The sequence below is a fragment of the Brienomyrus brachyistius genome, chromosome 2 (assembly GCF_023856365.1).
Source record: "Brienomyrus brachyistius isolate T26 chromosome 2, BBRACH_0.4, whole genome shotgun sequence".
Classification (NCBI taxonomy): Eukaryota; Metazoa; Chordata; class Actinopteri; order Osteoglossiformes; family Mormyridae; genus Brienomyrus; species Brienomyrus brachyistius.
In genome coordinates, this window is record NC_064534.1 from 186,229 (window position 1) to 204,569 (window position 18,341).

The 18,341-nt window shown below is 40.9% G+C and overlaps 1 protein-coding gene across 8 annotated transcripts in view; it reads left to right on the forward strand.

The window, feature by feature from the left end:
* Positions 1-18,341, forward strand: part of ncor2 (nuclear receptor corepressor 2) — a 165,141-nt gene that overhangs the window by 46,270 nt on the left and 100,530 nt on the right. For all 8 annotated transcript variants that reach the window (XM_049003271.1, XM_049003228.1, XM_049003233.1 and 5 more), the window contains exons 2-3: positions 12,044-12,210; positions 12,524-12,651. In XM_049003271.1, coding sequence (XP_048859228.1) covers positions 12,106-12,210; positions 12,524-12,651 — 233 coding nt within the window. In that variant the 5' untranslated portion in view covers positions 12,044-12,105. The remainder of the gene's footprint in view (positions 1-12,043; positions 12,211-12,523; positions 12,652-18,341) is intronic.

Genomic DNA, 18,341 nt, shown 5'->3' on the forward strand with positions numbered 1-18,341 from the left:
AACATGTTTCAGTGTTTCTGGGTGTATGTTGGCATCTAGCCTGGGGTAGCGCTCTGGAGCAAAGCTCCTCGTTTATGAAGTGTGGTATGTGTGTTAATATTAAAATATATTATATTAATATATTGTCACGCGACATGCCGAACGAGTGATCGCTTTGGCAGCGCGAGCGAACAGGAACGAGCAGGCAGGCGGAAAACGGGGCGAACTGGGGGTTTATTGGGGAACGAAGTACAAACACCAGGTAACATCAATGACGGACAAAGGACTCGGGTAAGACACGGACTGAAATACACAGGACTGATTGAAAATAAGCAGACACAGCTGGGTACAATCCGGGAAACACACGTGGGTAAGCAGGGGGCGTGGCACACAGGAGGAGCCGATGAGCAGGTCATGAAATATATAATATATAAAAAATTATTATTTTACTAAAACTAACAGTGCATCATATACTGCAAGGAAAGAGACAGATATGTGACATTGCAGTTATAAATGTATTTTTTTTTAGTTTACAGCTGGGAGTCTTGACAGAAATCCCATAATGAGAAATCATATAAATGGCAGTATGTTTGGACTTTCCAGGCAACCTTTATTCGAATCTGCTAGTTATATTTGTTTTAATTCTGATCAGGTATAGTACAAAAGGTGTATGTGTGTGTGGGTGGGTGTGTGTGTGTACAATATAATCTTTGGTCCGATTTCCTTCCAGAGTTCATGCTACTGGTCCCCTGAATGTTCGAGGTATGTTTGTGTCACTAAATGGACCGTCTGCATTGTTTCAGTTTTCAAGTGGGGAGACTGGTTTTTACTTCACAGGAAAGCGGGTGTCCCTCATCCAGCTGCTGTCTTGAGTGTTTTTTGCGTCTAGCATCAACTGCACAACTGTTTTTCCCTAGCTAACGAATGACCGAGGTTCGTTTACATCAGTGAGCTGAGCCTCTGTGGAGTAATGATATTTGAGTGTTACATGGCCTCACACACAGCCAGCCCCATGATGAAAATTGCATCACAGTTGCGCTGCCGCGTCCACGTGAAGTAAAAACCAACCCTTGCACACCCTCGTGTGCAGCTGTCGAACTTGGTCTATGCGCTCAACCTCGGTGACAAATTGTCAGCACGGCTGCGCACATGGCAGTGCATCCGTGACTGCAGTAAGCATGAACCAGCCTCCAGGGCGAGAACTATTCATCAGAAACTGCCACGTGTCTGGTGGCACTAAATCGATTATTCACTGCTCTGACTAGGAATCTCAGGAATTAAAAGGACTGTTTGGAAATGTGAACCTGATCAGTCTCTGAATGATGCTCTCTGGTTTGGACAGAATTTGCAGGTTCTCCAGTCAACCTGTAAAATTTGCATGCTTTTTATATTTCTTCTAACAGTGGCCCATAAATCTATTGTGACACATTTTTTTAGCAAGGATAAGCAGCTCAGAATTTTCTCTCTTCTACTCACTAGCCATCACAGTAATATAGACTAAATTTGCAGTGTCACACAACTGGACACAGGTTCATAATACGTTTTTACTTTTCACCAAACACAATAGTTAACAAACCTAACTATTGTGTGATTATGTAGGCCTGGCCCATTGAGGGGGCAACTTTGCAGGGTACCTCTTGGTCAAATCAGTAATAGGAGCTTTTAATCAGTAATGACCCTGACCCTATATCAAATCTTGGAATCAGGGCTGATCCAGGCATATTTTAATTGACCGGTATCAGTTACCACAGTGCAGTCCAAAGCCTGCTCTATGTAATTTCCTGTATCCGTCTAATTTAGGTCAGTTTTGCAGATTGTAAGGTCCTGTTGCATGCTGCAGTAAACCTAAGGCACTTGGCTTGAAACTACAAACTATCAAGATGTCAGCCATGTGGAAATTTATTTAAATTGGAACCTCAAAGTAGCCTAACAGCTACCTGCCTGTTTGGAAAGCCTTTCTAGCGAAAGAGAGCATTGTGTAATGCAGCAAATCTAATTGTACATGCAAACATCATAGGAAAGACACCGGCAAAATTACAAAGCTTACTTGGACGAAGAATGCAACGTCTTTTTACCTTGTTTGTCCAGAATATCTTCTCTTACAAAAGATGTTGTTGAAAAAAAGTTTTCAAGCGACAACTTAAAACATTCCTTTTTCAGTAATATCTGAAGTAGTACTTCTAGCATCTTACTCTGAGCTCTTTTCCTTATTTAAAAAAATAAATAAATTGCACTTTCCCAACAGAGTGTTCAGATAGATGGTATTCATAGCCTGGGTCTTTATTGAGCTAGTATCGGAAAATTCATTGCAGAGTCTTAAAGCACTTATGCAAGTCGCTCTGGCTAAGGGTGTCTCCCACATGCTGTAAATGTAAATGTTGTAGCTGTTGAGCTGTTCTTTTCTTCAGTGCCACTTCAGTGCTTATTGCTTCAATGATTTACTAAAACAATAGCACATGGCGTGCTCCACTAAAACTGAATTTAATAAGCATAAGGATACACTGAATTTATACAGATCACTGACTTTTGGGCGTCACCATATGCATTTCATTAATATCTTGGGCACACCACTATTCTGCTTACCAAATTGTGGGTGCAAGTAAATAAACCTCATAAAAAGCCAGCATCTGGACAAACGTTTCAGCCATCATCTAAAGCCTTAGTAATGATGCGCATGCGCCGTATAATCGCCATTAAATCGGGGCAAGATCGTGACAGCCCAACCAACAAGTGTCCCAGATTTTCCTCTCAGGATTAATGAAGTACGTATCTGTCTAGGCCTATCACAAGACCCCTGATTGCCATTATTTGAGCTGGCCACATTTATTTTGCATAATCGGTAGAATTGTATTCATTCATTTATATAAAAATAGCTGGACGAAACAGAAATATCATGTTTCCATTAGTGATTCAGGTATTGATTCTGTCATGTATCATGTATCAACACTGTTTTTCATGGTATCAGTTCTGTAGCCTGCACTTCCGGTTTGTTCTGCCTGCTGAGGCTTGTAGGTTGCCTTTGCGTCTGAGTGCAGTGTCACACACGGGGTGTTACTGAAGATGCAGCAGAGCTTTCAGCACTGCGCTTAATCAATGAAGAGTGTGGCTGGAATGGCATCTGGAAATACTATGGCTCTGTGCCAGCTGAACACTGTGAACCACAGGACATACAAAAACCTGTATGCAAGTGCCAGCGCACAAGATAATGGGGGCAAACACCACAAATTTAGCTAAATATTTAAAGGGTGATTTGAGAGAGACATCTTATTTCTGAATGTTAATCTATATGAGTCTGTTGTTTTTGCAGTACAGATGCAACCATTAAAAATAAGAATTTTATGAAAACTAGCTATGCATTTCGCACATACACTTTGCGAGGTACGGTTATTATTGTTAATGGAAACATTTTTAGAAATTGAAATAAGATATGAAAATAAACTAAACACCCTGAAAACAAATCAAAATAATATAAAACAAACATCAAATACCTTCTTTTACAGTTTTTAAGTACTATGTAGCTAAAGCAATGTTTTGTTTATCTTTCATTTAATCAAAGGTGAAGTACAGAAGTAGGCAATGGGACTACATCATGAGATTTTGAAGTACTCAGTCCTACAACTTTACATCTATCCCTAGAAATAAAATTACTGCATATTCATTTAGTTTTTTATGTAGGTCCTACCCTTCAATTAAAAACTAATAAAACCAGCCTAAAAACGGAAACTACACTAGATTTAAAATGAAAATAGATATACAGAATACATTCCAAAAATCAAGCTATAATAACCCTACCTCAAGGGCACGGACAGGTAAATGGCGTTGCAGTTACAAGCATATTTGTGACCTACCAGCACAAAACTGTACACTTGGGTCAAAACTTAGAAATTAGCATTATGGTATAAAATGAAAGAGCACAAAAATTCCTTTCCAATGATGCATAAATTTTAAGAATCGTACAAAAATTTATCGAGATATGCTAATTTGAATTTTCGAATTTTTGAGAAAAATGGTCCCAAAGATGATCAATATAAACTTCTTAGCAACACATATTACTTTTCAAGCAAATAAAATGAAATTCACACCATATATCAACCACATATAGACCAATATATTCATGAAAAATCTAATAAAAATTGTAACAGGAACATATCAAACACATCTATTCTACCATAATCCTAATTTCTAATTTTTGACCCAAGTGTGCAGTTTTGTGCTGGAGGGTCACATTTTATTTTAGTTTGCAGCCAGCTAGGAGTCTTTTTAATCCCATAGTGAGGAAACATATAAATGCTGGTATTTTCGAACTTCCTCTGTCAGCCTGTTTTTGAATCCGCTGGCCGTATTTATTTAGTCTAATCCAGGGGTCTCCTAGAACGGTCCTGGAAAGCTATTGTCCAGTAGGTTTTCTGTCCCACTTGGCTTCTGATGAGCCACACTGTCCCTGGTATTTACCTGAGAACAGGTGTGACTCATCAGAAGCCGGGTAGGATAGAAAACCTACTGGACAGTAGATCTCCAGGATCGGACTTGGAGACCCTTGGCCTAAACAGAGCGTGTAAAAAAAAAAAAAAAAAAAAAAGTGTTTAGTCTGATCTCCGTTCTGCTACTATTTCTGCTGCCAATGAACGATCAAAGTGTGTTTGCATCACTGAACAGGACATCCGTGTTGTTTGTTTCAGTTGTCCCCCCCCAATGCAATCAATGTGCCTGACCTCAGTGACAAAAATTACATCACTACAGCTGCACATGCCATACCATACCATACTATACCATGTTTATTTATAAAGCACTTTAAATTAATGATAGCTGGCGCAAAGTGCTGTACATTGGAGCACTGGAGAGGGAAAATAAAAATAAAAACAAATACAAAATCAGATAATTAAAAGAAAACTAAGTGCTGCTGGGGCCAAAAGCCAAAGCATAAAAGTGAGTTTTAAGACGTGTTTTAAAGGTGGACAGCGAGGGGGTCTCTATCGAGCAAAGGCAACATGTGGCGGTGCATCCGCAGTAAGGATGCACCAGCCTATAGTTGTTTCTGACTTAAAATGTATGGGATTGCAAGGTGGAGACAGCATGTGAACAGTATTGCAGCAACACTGGTATATCATGTTGAATTATAGCTACCCAGCCTGTGCTTTACATAAAAGCTACCTTCCATGAGGAGTATCGAGCTGGAGCGGCTGCCCAGAGCACTGCTGCTGTGCTCAGATTATGGGAGCATGTACTTGTTACACTCATGACCTTCACTATGATATGTGTATTTTTGGTGGGTTCTTCCTTTCAATTCTCCTTGAAGTCAGTGAACAGCCTGCATACCCCACAGAGCTTATCTACCTGCCCCAGGCTGCTGAGCACTGGCAGCCAATGCTGCTATTATAAGCTCTTTTTAAGAAGCCTGGGAGCCTAAGGAAGAGGATGGAGAGGTGAAGACTTTTGGTCAGTCTTCAAGGATTCATCTCGAAACCCAGAATACAGGTTCTACTGCCAAGGAGGTGTAGGAGTTTAAATGGCGTAGGGGTGAATGTGTCTGTGTGTGTAAAGGACATTGCCTGTGATTAATTTCATTAATTGTGAAAAAGAGCCACGTGAAACACAAACTGTCAAAGCAAGCAACAACCCCCTCCCCCCACCCCTGTTTCGGCACTTTTTCGCAGCAGTGACAGAATGCAGAGGGATACACATACTGTTGTGTGTGCTGCTTGTTCCCAGGACAAACAAGGGGGCGGGATCTCAGAGGTGAGTGTCGCTGTAGTAGTAGCAGGGACACTGCAGTTCATTCCAGTGCAGCCTGTGGGAGTTTGGGTGCACAGGGTGACTGACGTGATGCTGACGCTCGGCACCGGGGTGCTATTTGCCTGTGGGTGTTCATACCGGTGCCTGTGCTACTGCCAATGCGTGCACGCGGTCTTCTGCCTGTGAGGCTGTTTATTGTACTGAACTTCTTTCTGATGGATTATAATTTAACCCCCCCTCCCCCCACAGTTTCTCCCTCTCTCTTTCTGCTGACTGGGTTGTGTTTGTCAAGGAGATGCTTCTGTCATGTTGATCAAACTGAACTGGATTGCCAAGGAAAAACCCCTGCAAACAAAAAGCTCTTTGTAGTTCTGTTTTATTCCCCCTGCTCTTGTTCCTTGTGGCATGTCTCTGCAGCATGTGTGTTTTGGCCACCCAGCTGCATTGCTACATGCACCACTAACCGGCGGAGGAAGCTGCTTTTGCTGGCCGCCATACGTGTACCAGCCGTGTATATGTGTATGCCTGACATAACATTCGCAGGACTTGCCGCCTGAGCAGGGTTTTGCATTTTGTGTGGCCCAGGCGGCAGGCCATGAAAAGTCTGTTGGTCTTTTCATGCAGCACGGAAGACTTACAAGACCTGCAACTCTGCTGTACTGTAGCTGTCACTGCTGAACATTCTGGCCTCTTCCTGGAGTATCAAAGGGGCTGTTTTAACCGATCACTCCTGCCATTGTGCTAGCTAGTGAGTACACTCTCGTAGCACTAGCAAACACAACTTAGGAAATGTAGACCATCACCTTTCTTCATACTTTTTTTTTAACTTCATATTAGTGCTGATGTAAATTACATTTGTTCAGTTGTTGGGGCTCTTTGCTATTATTTGCCATTATACCAGCTGCAAATCATATTATTGTTAGAAATATTACAGCAGATTTTTATTTGAGATTGTTTGTATGTGTTGTAGGCTTGTCACGATAGTGAAATTTCAAACTCGATACTGATACTAAGGATGGTTCTCGATACTTGATACTATTTTCAATACTGCAGGGGAAGAAAAAACCAACAGAGGATTTTTTTTCCTTTATAAAATCAGAACACCACCAAAAAAATGAAAATCCAAACAATACAATGAAAAAAATAAACCTGATAAATAAAAAAAGGCCATTAACATTGTAAAATAAATAAAATATCTTAAAGCTCTATTAGCTTGTGCAAATATATAGTTTTCTTGTGAGGATGGGCTTAAAAAAATGAAAACTGGCACATCTTTTAAACAAAGTGAGAACACAACAAAAATAATACAAGCCAAACAATATACAGAAATGAATAAAAATTAAATTGATAAATAAAAAATGAATACAAATAAAAGAAATATTTTCATATATATATATTATAAAGAAATGAAAAAATAAATAAATTCATTGATTATTTATTCATTCATTTTTTAATAAATTAATGGACGTATAAAGGAAAGTAATGTATTTTAATGTTTTTGAGCCAAATTAAGAAAAAGCACTCGTTTTGCATGGCTCAGCAGTGAAAAATATATGCGCGTTGTGCAATTAGATAATTGTAAAACACGGAGAGAGAAGTGAAGACTCAGCCATTCTTATAGTTAATTCACTTCAACAGTGTTGCTTGACAGTGGCATTTAAAATATTCATATTACGTTTGAACAACAACTTTACTCATCTCTCGAAACTCCGCGTATAATTTGGAGTGATGGTCTTTCGAATGCTTTGTTAAATTTGTCGTGCTCCTCGATTTGGTTGCGACAACTTTGAAGCACTTCTTGCAAATGGGCTTGTCCACATCTTTTGGTTTTCTCTGTTCATCTGGTTCATATGCGAAGTATTTCCAGACAGCGCTCTTGCTTTTTACATTCTCTATCAAGCTTGGTGCTGCAGAACTAAAAAGCTGGAACTGCTTTCGCCTGCTGCCATGTTTAAAGTTTGTCTCTCATGTAAAACAAAGGGTCCTACTGGTAGCCGTTGTCGGGGGAGGGGCTGCCCGCTGCAATACCTGTTGAAAATTGTTGTAGTGTGCTGGTGATTTCTGTGAACCAGCAGATGCAAAACTGCCATTTAAGTATCGATACCAGTGCTAATTGATATTGAACTTGATACTAAATTTTAGTATCGATTAGTATCTGAGAATCGTTTTTTTGACAACGTTATTGTGTTGTCTTGGTTTACAAGGTTAACAGCGACAGGCTCAATGGGCCTGATTTGTTTTTGGTTTGATAATATCTTTTTCAATGATAAAACTATAGATGATGGTTCTTAATCAAGACATGGGCATCGGTCTGATGTCAATCATGTCTGATATTTAGACTTTGGTCAATATTTGAAGCTAGCATCAGAGCCAAAGACATAGCTACTGAAATAATGGAGATGATTGCACTGCACAATCTGCCGATTTCCGCTGTGGAGGACCTCGCACATTCTTCACTGCAGTCTCCCAAATCAGCGTGACTTCACTGATGTCTCACTGCTTGCATTACATCGTGTGGTTGCTGCACACATCCACAGAATCTTAAGAAGTACCGACGCCCACAACAGTTTCACTGCAGATTTGAGGAGCTCAGAGGTTGGCCGGTTATTAGTGTCCATGATATTAGTAGTATATCAGTAGCAGCCAAAATGTCTACATATGTGCACCCCTTGGTAAAACATGCCCTGCTCTTTAAGCACTGGCATCTGTGGGCGTTTCATAAAAAAGGCATCACTGCATTATTGCTGTGTTTCTTATCCTTGGTAGCTACAGCGTTAGCCTTGTCCTTCTGCCACTTCCTCTGAAGGGCTTTACTGAATTCACATTCCCTAACAAACAGCGGAATGGAAGAGCGGGGGGGTCTGGGTGTGGCCAAGGCAACTGCCCATCCTGAAACAGACCACCCTGCTCGTGACGGATGGTGATCATCTGGGGTCTGGGGATGGAGTCAGGGGGGCCTTTAGTACCTTGTTACTGGTTAGGGCTGCAGGTCACAGAAGTATCCTGTCTCCTGGCGAGTTTGTGTTTGTTATTCCCACACTTCCCTACTTCTCCAAGCTCCTTAATGTTGGGTACATTTTTTGTGGTGGTGTAATGCAGTGGGCAGTAATGTTTTGTATGGAGTTACTTATGAATTTTCTTTTTGTGGAAAATTATAATCGAAAGAGAAGCCAGTGACTTATCTCCTCATAGAAGAAGTGTTTTGAAATGAATACAATGGTACCTCGGTATATGTCCTTAATTCATTCCAGATCCTTGGACTTGTACCAAACAGGACATATAACAAACACATTTTTCCCATAAGAAATAAAAGGAAAATGATTAATCCGTTCCCATGGAAAAAAAATCCTATTGTTATTGGCATATTATACACTGATGGCGTTGTATAAAATAATTTTATAACTGCTACATAGATACAAAACCAATTAGATGAAATTAATGAAAAGAGAGTTATAGCGCGGGTTGTTCACTGAATGGTAGCAACTGGCGTACTGACGCTCGTGGGCAGTGGGCTTTGTCTTGAGAGAGGAAAACAAGAGTAGCGCGCAGTGTCGTGACTCATTTTGGCCCATAGAAGTTCTAGCACGTGAGTCGTATTTCAAGCAAAGGTCGTATACCAAGCAAAATTGGTAAACAGGACGTTTACCAAGTTGGACTTATTCCAAAGCGGACATATACCGAGTATCACTGTACTTTCATACCCATAACATTTTCCTTCCATACTCTGTATGTCTGTCTCTGCAGGCGTGTGTGTGTGTGTGTGTGTGTGTGTGTGTGTGTGTGTGTGTGTGTGTGTGTGTGTGTGTGTGTGTGTGTGTGTGTGTGAGTGAGAGAGAGAGAGAGAGAATAAAGCAGACTGCTGTCCATCCTGTGGATGGAAAGAGTATTAGTATGTAAAGTGAAGTGCACACTCAAGTCTCAAGAGGAAGACATTTACATTTACTAATACATTTATTCTGCGCTGTCAAACATGTGATATTATAATACACATTGAAACGCGTTAGGCTGTTTTGTCCAGGTTGCTTTATTTCAGTTACATGAAAGAGGTTCCACAGGCAGTATTTTGGCAAGACTTGAACTGGACATACTGAGTAGATATGACTTTTAAAGTTGGCTGGCATGCACTGTACACTTTAACTGCTTCACAGCAGGCAGATATGTTTCAGTCAATTGTCTGTGCTTTTAAATGCCATCAATTGGGTTTTTGCTAGATAAATTTAACTGACTTACATTAGCCTGTAGTTGGCTACTGGTGGTCTGTGATTACTGGCCTCAAGGCCCACACACTGTGCAGTATCTTATAGGGTACAGCTCAGTAAGCACTAGTACCTCACTGCTGGGTTCTGGAATGGCTGCTGTAGTACTATTCATAGTGCCATAATAATGCAACAATGAACTTTTCATTCTTAAGAATATTTAGACATTGGAATGCAAAAAAGTCCCAAATAAAACCACAACAAAAAAAATCTATTCTCAGGCACTTAAAAAAATGCATTATATATTAAACATCTGGCACAGCGGTATAGAGAGTCATTCATTCCTTTACAGGCAATACACTATCACCCCAGTATTATGGAGGCTCCACGCAGTGATACAATCAAACCTCAGTTGTTCATTAGAAAACTAAAAAGAAGTCAGAAAGGAGTCAGTTCAAATATTGTATTTGTGGCGCGTTACTATTGGGAAAATACAGGCTCCTACTTGGACAAAACATTTTGAACACATGGTCAGGTAGGTGGTTTTGCTCAGAAATGCGTGCATGAATTCAGTGCTCTGATTTACACGACTTGATATCATGACATAACATTCCTTTACCTATTTGGCAACGAAGTAGCATGGTCGTCATGGAGGACAAGTCAGAGGTTCACAAGTCAGAGAGCAATATGACAAATCTGTTTAATCACCTCAACAAAAAACCACCCAAAACAGTATGCTGTATCACCCACCTGTATGTGCTTGTGCAATATCCACTGTATCTCCTGTAATTCCAGAGAACGTCTCTCTCTTTCACAGAACACACGCGCTGTTGTCGGTATGCTTCTTGTGACAACAGAACACAGGGAACGAATATAGAGTGGGAGGGGACAGTGGGAAACGGGGCTTATAACACCCATATCATACTTCAACGTGACTTTTAAGAGCAAGTTTGCCTGGCACTGGAAGTATGAACATTCAGGATTGCAAATGGTCCAGCACTGCGTTGCATGTGTTGTGGCGAGCATGCTTTCATGTGAAGTATGAATCGGCCCTGAACAGTGTCTGTGACACAGAGACCGGAAAAGACGGCTAAAGCAATACCACTGGCTGATATGTTGGAGGCATTTATTCTCGTGTAAACATGATTTGCCAATATCGAGGCTAGAAAAAAATTTGAGGTTATGTCCATACATTGTGTGATAAATCGATAACGTAATTATTGTGACAAGTGTAGTAATGTCACAGGAATTGCATCTCACCCATCCCTGTTGTTAGGTCATTACCTGACACTTTGCTACTGCCTCTGCTGCTTTTTATTTCCACCCCTGCCTTCCTTTATATTCACCCCGGTTGCCCTTTCTTGTCCACCCCTGCCTCCCATTAGATCCACCCCTGTCTCCCTTTATACTCACCCCGGTTGCCCTTTCTTGTCCACCCCTGCCTCCCATTAGATCCACCCCTGTCTCCCTTTATACTCACCCCGGTTGCCCTTTCTTGTCCACCCCTGCCTCCCATTAGATCCACTCCTGACTCCCTTTATACTCACCCCGGTTGCCCTTTCTTGTCCACCCCTGCCTCCCATTAGATCCACTCCTGACTCCCTTTATACTCACCCCTGCCTCCCATTAGATCCATCCCTGCCTCCCTTTATACTCACTCCTGTTGCCCTTTAGATCCACCCCTGCCTGCCTTTATACTCACCCCTGATTTCTTGCACCACTCTGTTGCACGTCGGAGACCTCATCACTGCAACCTTTCAAAGTTTGCACTCAGGGGAGTGACTGTGCATTCTTTGTTGTCTCTTAATGCCACATATTGCCCATGGGGGAAGGTCCTGAATGGAGAGCCCAATGAGTCTTACATATTCACATCCAGTGTGAGAAACTTAAACGCTGATAATTAAGGAACCTGACTTCTCATTTTAAGCCCTGCACGGGCTCAGTTTGTCGTGCTATAGACGGCGTATTTAATATGAATTGCTTCCTAAGTACTCAGGTTGTAAACACTGGTAAGATTATGAATGGTATTGGATGGAGGATCCTCTTGGCAATGTGGAGTTCTGTTTTTGTCAAATAACAAAGTGCATGCTTTCTGCAGTAGAACCTTGAGCCCTCTGCATGCCTGTGTGTTGCAGGTCGTCGTCCCCCAGACTCCCAGTGATGATGCTCCTGGACGGCACCTCTCTGTAGAAGGAGCATGTCCAGCCACCCCCAGTCTGTGGCCCAGGGTCGCCGGGTTGTAGATGCCCGACACCTTCCCAGCCCGGCAGCGCTACCGCTGCAGCTGGCCCGAACACATGCGGTAAGTCCACCCGACCCGTTCTAAGTGGAGTGGATGGTATAGCAGGGGCTCTACCCCCCCAAACGGTGTTGTGTCAATAAACCCAGATCATACCATCTCCTCTGTGCGTTTTTACAGGGAATTTTACTGTACAAGTTTATCACATCTTAACTCAGGAGACCGGCTGTTCAGCTTGTTTTCCTTAAATCTACATTTGTGTTAACACCATATTTTCACTGCAGCCAGTGGCGTCTGCGATACGCCTGGGCTGTGAAAGGAGGGCTCAGGTGCAGGGACGAAGCAGGCGAGCTGACTGTGTGTTTCTGCACTGCAGGATGTAGCACTGGTGGAGTACCACACGCACCCACGTGACTTTGCTTCCCACCTGAGCCACGGAGCCCTGGCCCAGCCACATCGCCGCCGGCCCTCCCTGCTGTCCGAGTTCCAGCCAGGGAATGAGAGGTAAACCCCCACACAGCCTCCTGCAGGCTCCCCCGAGCTCAGGCTCATTCACACGTACTCTGCTGCAGTGTTTCCTGGACCTTTGTCTGCCATGGCTCACTTCTCCTGAAGTCATTATCCTAGGACACACCACCGATTAACCCTCTGGGGTCGACGGCATAGTCGGCGATGCTGCGTGTCTTTCGCATGTATTTCAGTTCATAACTCGCTGAAATCATATTGTAGACACATGAAAAAAAAAACACTGACTAAATCCCTGATCTGTTTTCTTTTCAAAACGTCAGTTGTCGAAAAGTATTAAAGTTTTTAAAATCAGGCTAAATCAGCAAAAAAGTAAACCATGTCTCCTTTCTTTGTTTTACATGCATCGGGGGCGTGTAGTGTCACCCTCACCTGAAGATCGCTATTCGCATTCTAAATAGCTGCATTACTGCGTATTCAAATCGCATTCGCATGGTAATTTGATGCACAACGCATTGGTGAAACACAATCCAGATACATCCGCATCAGCACCAGGTGGGGGGGGGGGGGGTGTGGGCAGGTGTGAATGGTTCATGCATACACATGATAGTTGCTACATATTCAATGAAAGGAGCCCAGCCAAGAAATAGTGACATGAGTTCGGTTTTTCTTATTTATTTATCCAACTGAATGTTGCAATTACACCATTTAGCCATCTTCATGTAGCCAAGACTTTGGTGATCAGATATCTGGGATCAAAACAAACTTCTACCATTGCTTACTAGGTACTTTTATAATGTTTCTGCAAGTGTTCCAAACAGTATTTTGCAATGTCTATGCTTTGATGTAAAATTACAAACTTCACATAATTCTGACATATTTGCAAAGTGCATTAAATAAAGATGAATTTAATGCCAAAACAAATATATAATAATGAATTTATTTGCCATAAATTAAGTTTATGATATTGAATGAAATGTGTGACCATGCCCCAGTCAATTAAAGTATGTTCCCTACCCCTAGACCTCAGAGGGTTAACGCATACTACTCATTGGCTCTTGCCAATAACACACATCATATTACTCTTAACCAGTTGGTTGAAACATATGTATGTGAATGAGGGGGGAGGGGGGTAATTAGTATTGCATAGTTTACCGATACTGAAGAAGTACCGCAATACGCTATCATGAAAAACGATACTATTTTCCATTTTTCAGTCTTGGTTTTTAAGAGTTTTCTCTAGAATATCTGTAAATTTAGGGGGGTTCAGGCGGACATGCCTCCCCCCCGGCCCCCACCCCGTATTTACATTCAATTAATATCTCTTCAAATAATTTAAAGTTCTTTTTTCCTGTCAGTTTCTACCTGGAGAACCTCTACCCTCCATTCAAATGGTTTAGTCTAAATTCCAGACACTCTGCTTACAGGTCAGGAGCTAAGATACCGCACACCTGCGAGTGGAAAAGCGGGCTATGGCTTTGTATGTTAACTCATTGAAGACCTCGTATCATAACCAATCTCGTCAATCAGTTTCCATAAAGATTATCTTATAGCAAACTGCAATTAGCTTGGTTAATTAATAACACAGCACAAATAGCCACACTGATAACGCACAGTTACATAGCATTTCTGTCAATCACTAATCTCATCCCGCTGTGTTTTGGCCAGACCTGGCATTTTTTTGAAAAGTGCCATAGAGTAAGTTATTCAGTTATCAGAATCATTTAGTTCATAAACTCTGCTGTCAGAAAGTCCTTTTTATTGCTAAAAGATTCAACAAATCCCCTATATTTACTTATGGGTCTCTAGAAGATCTTCTACTTGGTATTTTATGTGCAAGTGATTCTTTCCAGAAAGTTAGGATGTTTGTCAGAGACGACAGGGTGTAGTAGAGTGACAGGGGCACCCTTAGGTGAAGTAATACTTACACAGTGCAAGACCTGACATTTGTGGCGGAATCATGCGATTTGTGCTTATTTTTAATAATTCCAGCAAATTCAGCGTATTTGATGTAGGAAAGTACCTCACATAAACTGCCTTATTAGTGAAGATGGATGTCAGTAAAAAATGGAAAGATTTTCACTTTATATATATATATATATATATAATAACTGTAACAGCAATGTTTAACAAATAAAAATAAAAACTGTGTACTGTGTGACTACAGAATCATCCTATAACGCAACGGGACGTCACATGTCTGCCCTCCCCCCAATGTTAATATGAAAACGAAGCCCTGCTTCCCTATGATTTGCGTCGCTGTGCAGCAGCGGGTGAGCAGCCCTGCTTTCCCTCCCTCTCCCTGCAGGCGCAGTGGGCATGTCAGCATTTTGTTTTCTCTCTCACTGTGCAGTTTTCAGAGACAGGAAAGTAGGGATGTGGGAATTTTTTTGTGACAGTTCATTTGATCAAGTTCGCCTAAAAGACTTGTTCTGATTCATTCACTTCTTGTTCACACAAAATAGACCTGAAACACTTGTGTCCTGATATGTCAAAAATTGCCTATTATTTAGGGTAAATAGTGGTAATAGGAATAAGCTAAATACCACTAAGTGGTGACATGATTAATTTGACTGATATTGACAAAATACATAGTTACGCCTATTTAATTAATAGAAGAAATTTTGAAGTTCTGTCATCAATTTATCCATAGATTTTTAATTAATCTTAGTTTTTTGCTGTGGTTTGGTTTCAGTATTGGAATTGAAATATTTTCGTCTGGTGTCTTTGAAGTCATGATGAAATTGTCATCTACATTTGATTATGTGACAAGTATGCTTAAAGTCAAATAGGCAATTAAATATAGAAAAAGTCACATATACACACAGTTTCTTCTTTGTCTAAGCCACTTAAATTATGAATGTACTGTAACATAAGAACATCATAAATTTACAAATGAGAGGAGACCATTCGGCCCATCAAGCTCGTTTGGGGAGAACTTAACTAATAGCTCAGAGTTGTTAATCTTATCTATCTCCGATTTAAAGGAACCCAGGGTTTTAGCTTGCGCTACACTAATAGGAACATTATTCCATACTCTAACTACACGCTGTGTGAAGAAGTGCTTCCTCAAATTTGTTTTAAAATGTTCTCCTGCTAATTTCCATTGATGGCCACAAGTTCTAGTGTAAAATAATCATTAAACTCATTTACTATATCAATTTTTTTTTCCAATTATAAGGCCCTTACTATCCTGCAAATTAGTGATTTCAGTTTTTAGAGCTCTTTTGGTGTTGGAATACTGGACAAAACTTTTATTGTCATCCTTAGCCTCCAATGCAATTTTTCTTTCTACATTCCTCTTGGAGAGTCTAATGTTGTTTTTTTAACTCAACTTGTAGACTTAGATACTCCTGTTTAGTTTTGAAATCATTAGTTAATTTTCATTTGTGGAAGAAAACACTTTTCCTCCTGACTTTATTCTTAATTTCCTTAGTAAACCACCTTGGTTGTAGTTTCCTAGATTTAGTTTTGCTGGAAACAGGTATGAAGTCTTCTTGCACTTGCAATAATGTGCTTTTAAAAAATTCCCATGCCTCTTCAGCTGTTTTGCTATTTAAATCCATCCAGTTTACAGTTACTATTAATACACATGCTTATCTCATTAGTTAGTTCTGAAACGTCTGTATTCAAACAATGTGAGCATTTACTTTCGCCCACAATTTGGTAAGCAGATGAATAATATACCTAAAATATTAATTAGGTGTATTATGACACCCAAAAGTTAGTAATCTATATCAATTCGGCGAATCCATATTTTTTATTAAACTTGTCAGACTTTACAAAGCAAAAAGTATGTCACCCCACAGATCTTTTTACCTGTTTCTCCATGATATATCCTCTTTCAGAAAGATGCTGTGGCTGCTGAGCTGCCTTTTTCTTCCACGGCACCTCAGTGCTTATTGCTTCCACGCTGAGCTGTCCCTTTGCTTCACTTCCCCTTCAATGTCTATTGCTTCCATGAATTACCCAAACTGTGGCATGTAGCATGCTCCACTAACCAAATTTAATAAAGATAAAGATACACCAAATTTATAGAGATACTAACTTTTGGCCATCACAGTACACATCCTTAACCCTCTTGGGTCTAGGGGTAGGGAACATACTTTCACTGACTGGGGCATGGTCACATTTAATTTTTTATCATAAACTTCGTCCATATAAATTATTTCGTATATATTTGTTTTCGCATTACACTCATCTGAATTTTAACTTACTTTTGTAAATATGTCAGTTTTATGTGAAATTTGTAATTTCACATCAAAGTGTAGACATTGCAAAATGCAGTTTGAAATACTTGCAGAAACATTATAAAAGTACATAATAAGCAATGGAGGAAGTTTGTTTTGATCCCAGATATCAAATCACCAAAGTCTTTAGATAACTAAATGGTGTAATTGGAACATTCAGTTGGATAAATAAATAAGAAAAACCAAACTCATGTCACTATTTCTGGGCTCCTTTCATTGACTATGTAGGAGCTCTCACGTGTATGCATGAGCCATTGACACCCCCCCCCCCCTTTATAGTGCTAATGGGAATGCATCTGGATCGCATTTTACCATTGCACTGTTCATCAAATTACCATGCAAATTCCATTTAAATATGCAGTAATGCAGCTATTTAGAATGCGAATAGCGATCTTCAGGTGAGGGTGGCACTACAAGCCCCCGATGCATGTAAAACAACGAAAGGTGACATGGTTTACTTTTTTTGCCTATTTAACCTAATTTTAAAAACTTCAATACTTCTGACAATGGACATTTTGAAAAGAAGACAGATTATGGATTTAGTCGGCATTTCTGTCATGTTTGTACAGTAATATTTCAGCAAGTTATGAACTGAAATACATGAAAAAGATACGTGGCATCGCCGACGATGTTATCGACTCCAGAGGGTTAAAATGCCAATGTGTCGGTAGCTCAGCTTTTCCACACTTAAGCCTAGTCGACTCCTCAGTGTGCCATTTGTTTGACTTGTATGTCGTTTTTCAAAAAAGCGTGTGCTAAATAAAAGTAAATGTAATTTTAGTGCTGTATCGCAATTCTATTTCAGACAGATCTCCCAAAAAATACGTGTTGGTAGTTGCCGCTCAGACATAGGCGCTCTGTTAGAATGCCAAGGTATTGATCAGTGCCCCAAAGACATGGGTGCCCTGTTTAGAATGCCACCGTGTCGTTCATTGCCGATTAGGCATGGGTGTTTTGTTTAAAATGCTGATGTGTCGGTTGTCGCCACTCATTTAGAATGCCCATGTCGATCAATGCCCCACAGACGTGGGCGTTACGTTTAGAATGCCAATGTGTCAGTAGTCACTGCTCAGGCATAGGTGCTCTGTTAGAATGCCAACATGTCAGTAGTCACTGCGCAGGCATGGGTGCTCTGTTAGAATGCCAACATGTCAGTAGTCACTGCGCAGGCATGGGTGCTCTGTTAGAATGCCAACGTGTCAGTAGTCACTGCTCAGGCACGGGCGCTCTGTTAGAATGCCAACGTGTCAGTAGTCACTGCTCAGGCACGGGCGCTCTGTTAGAATGCCAACGTGTCAGTAGTCACTGCTCAGGCATGGGTGCTCTGTTAGAATGCCAACGTGTCAGTAGTCACTGCTCAGGCATGGGGGCTCTGTTAGAATGCCAACGTGTCAGTAGTCACTGCTCAGGCATGGGTGCTCTGTTAGAATGCCAACGTGTCAGTAGTCACTGCTCAGGCACGGGTGCTCTGTTAGAATG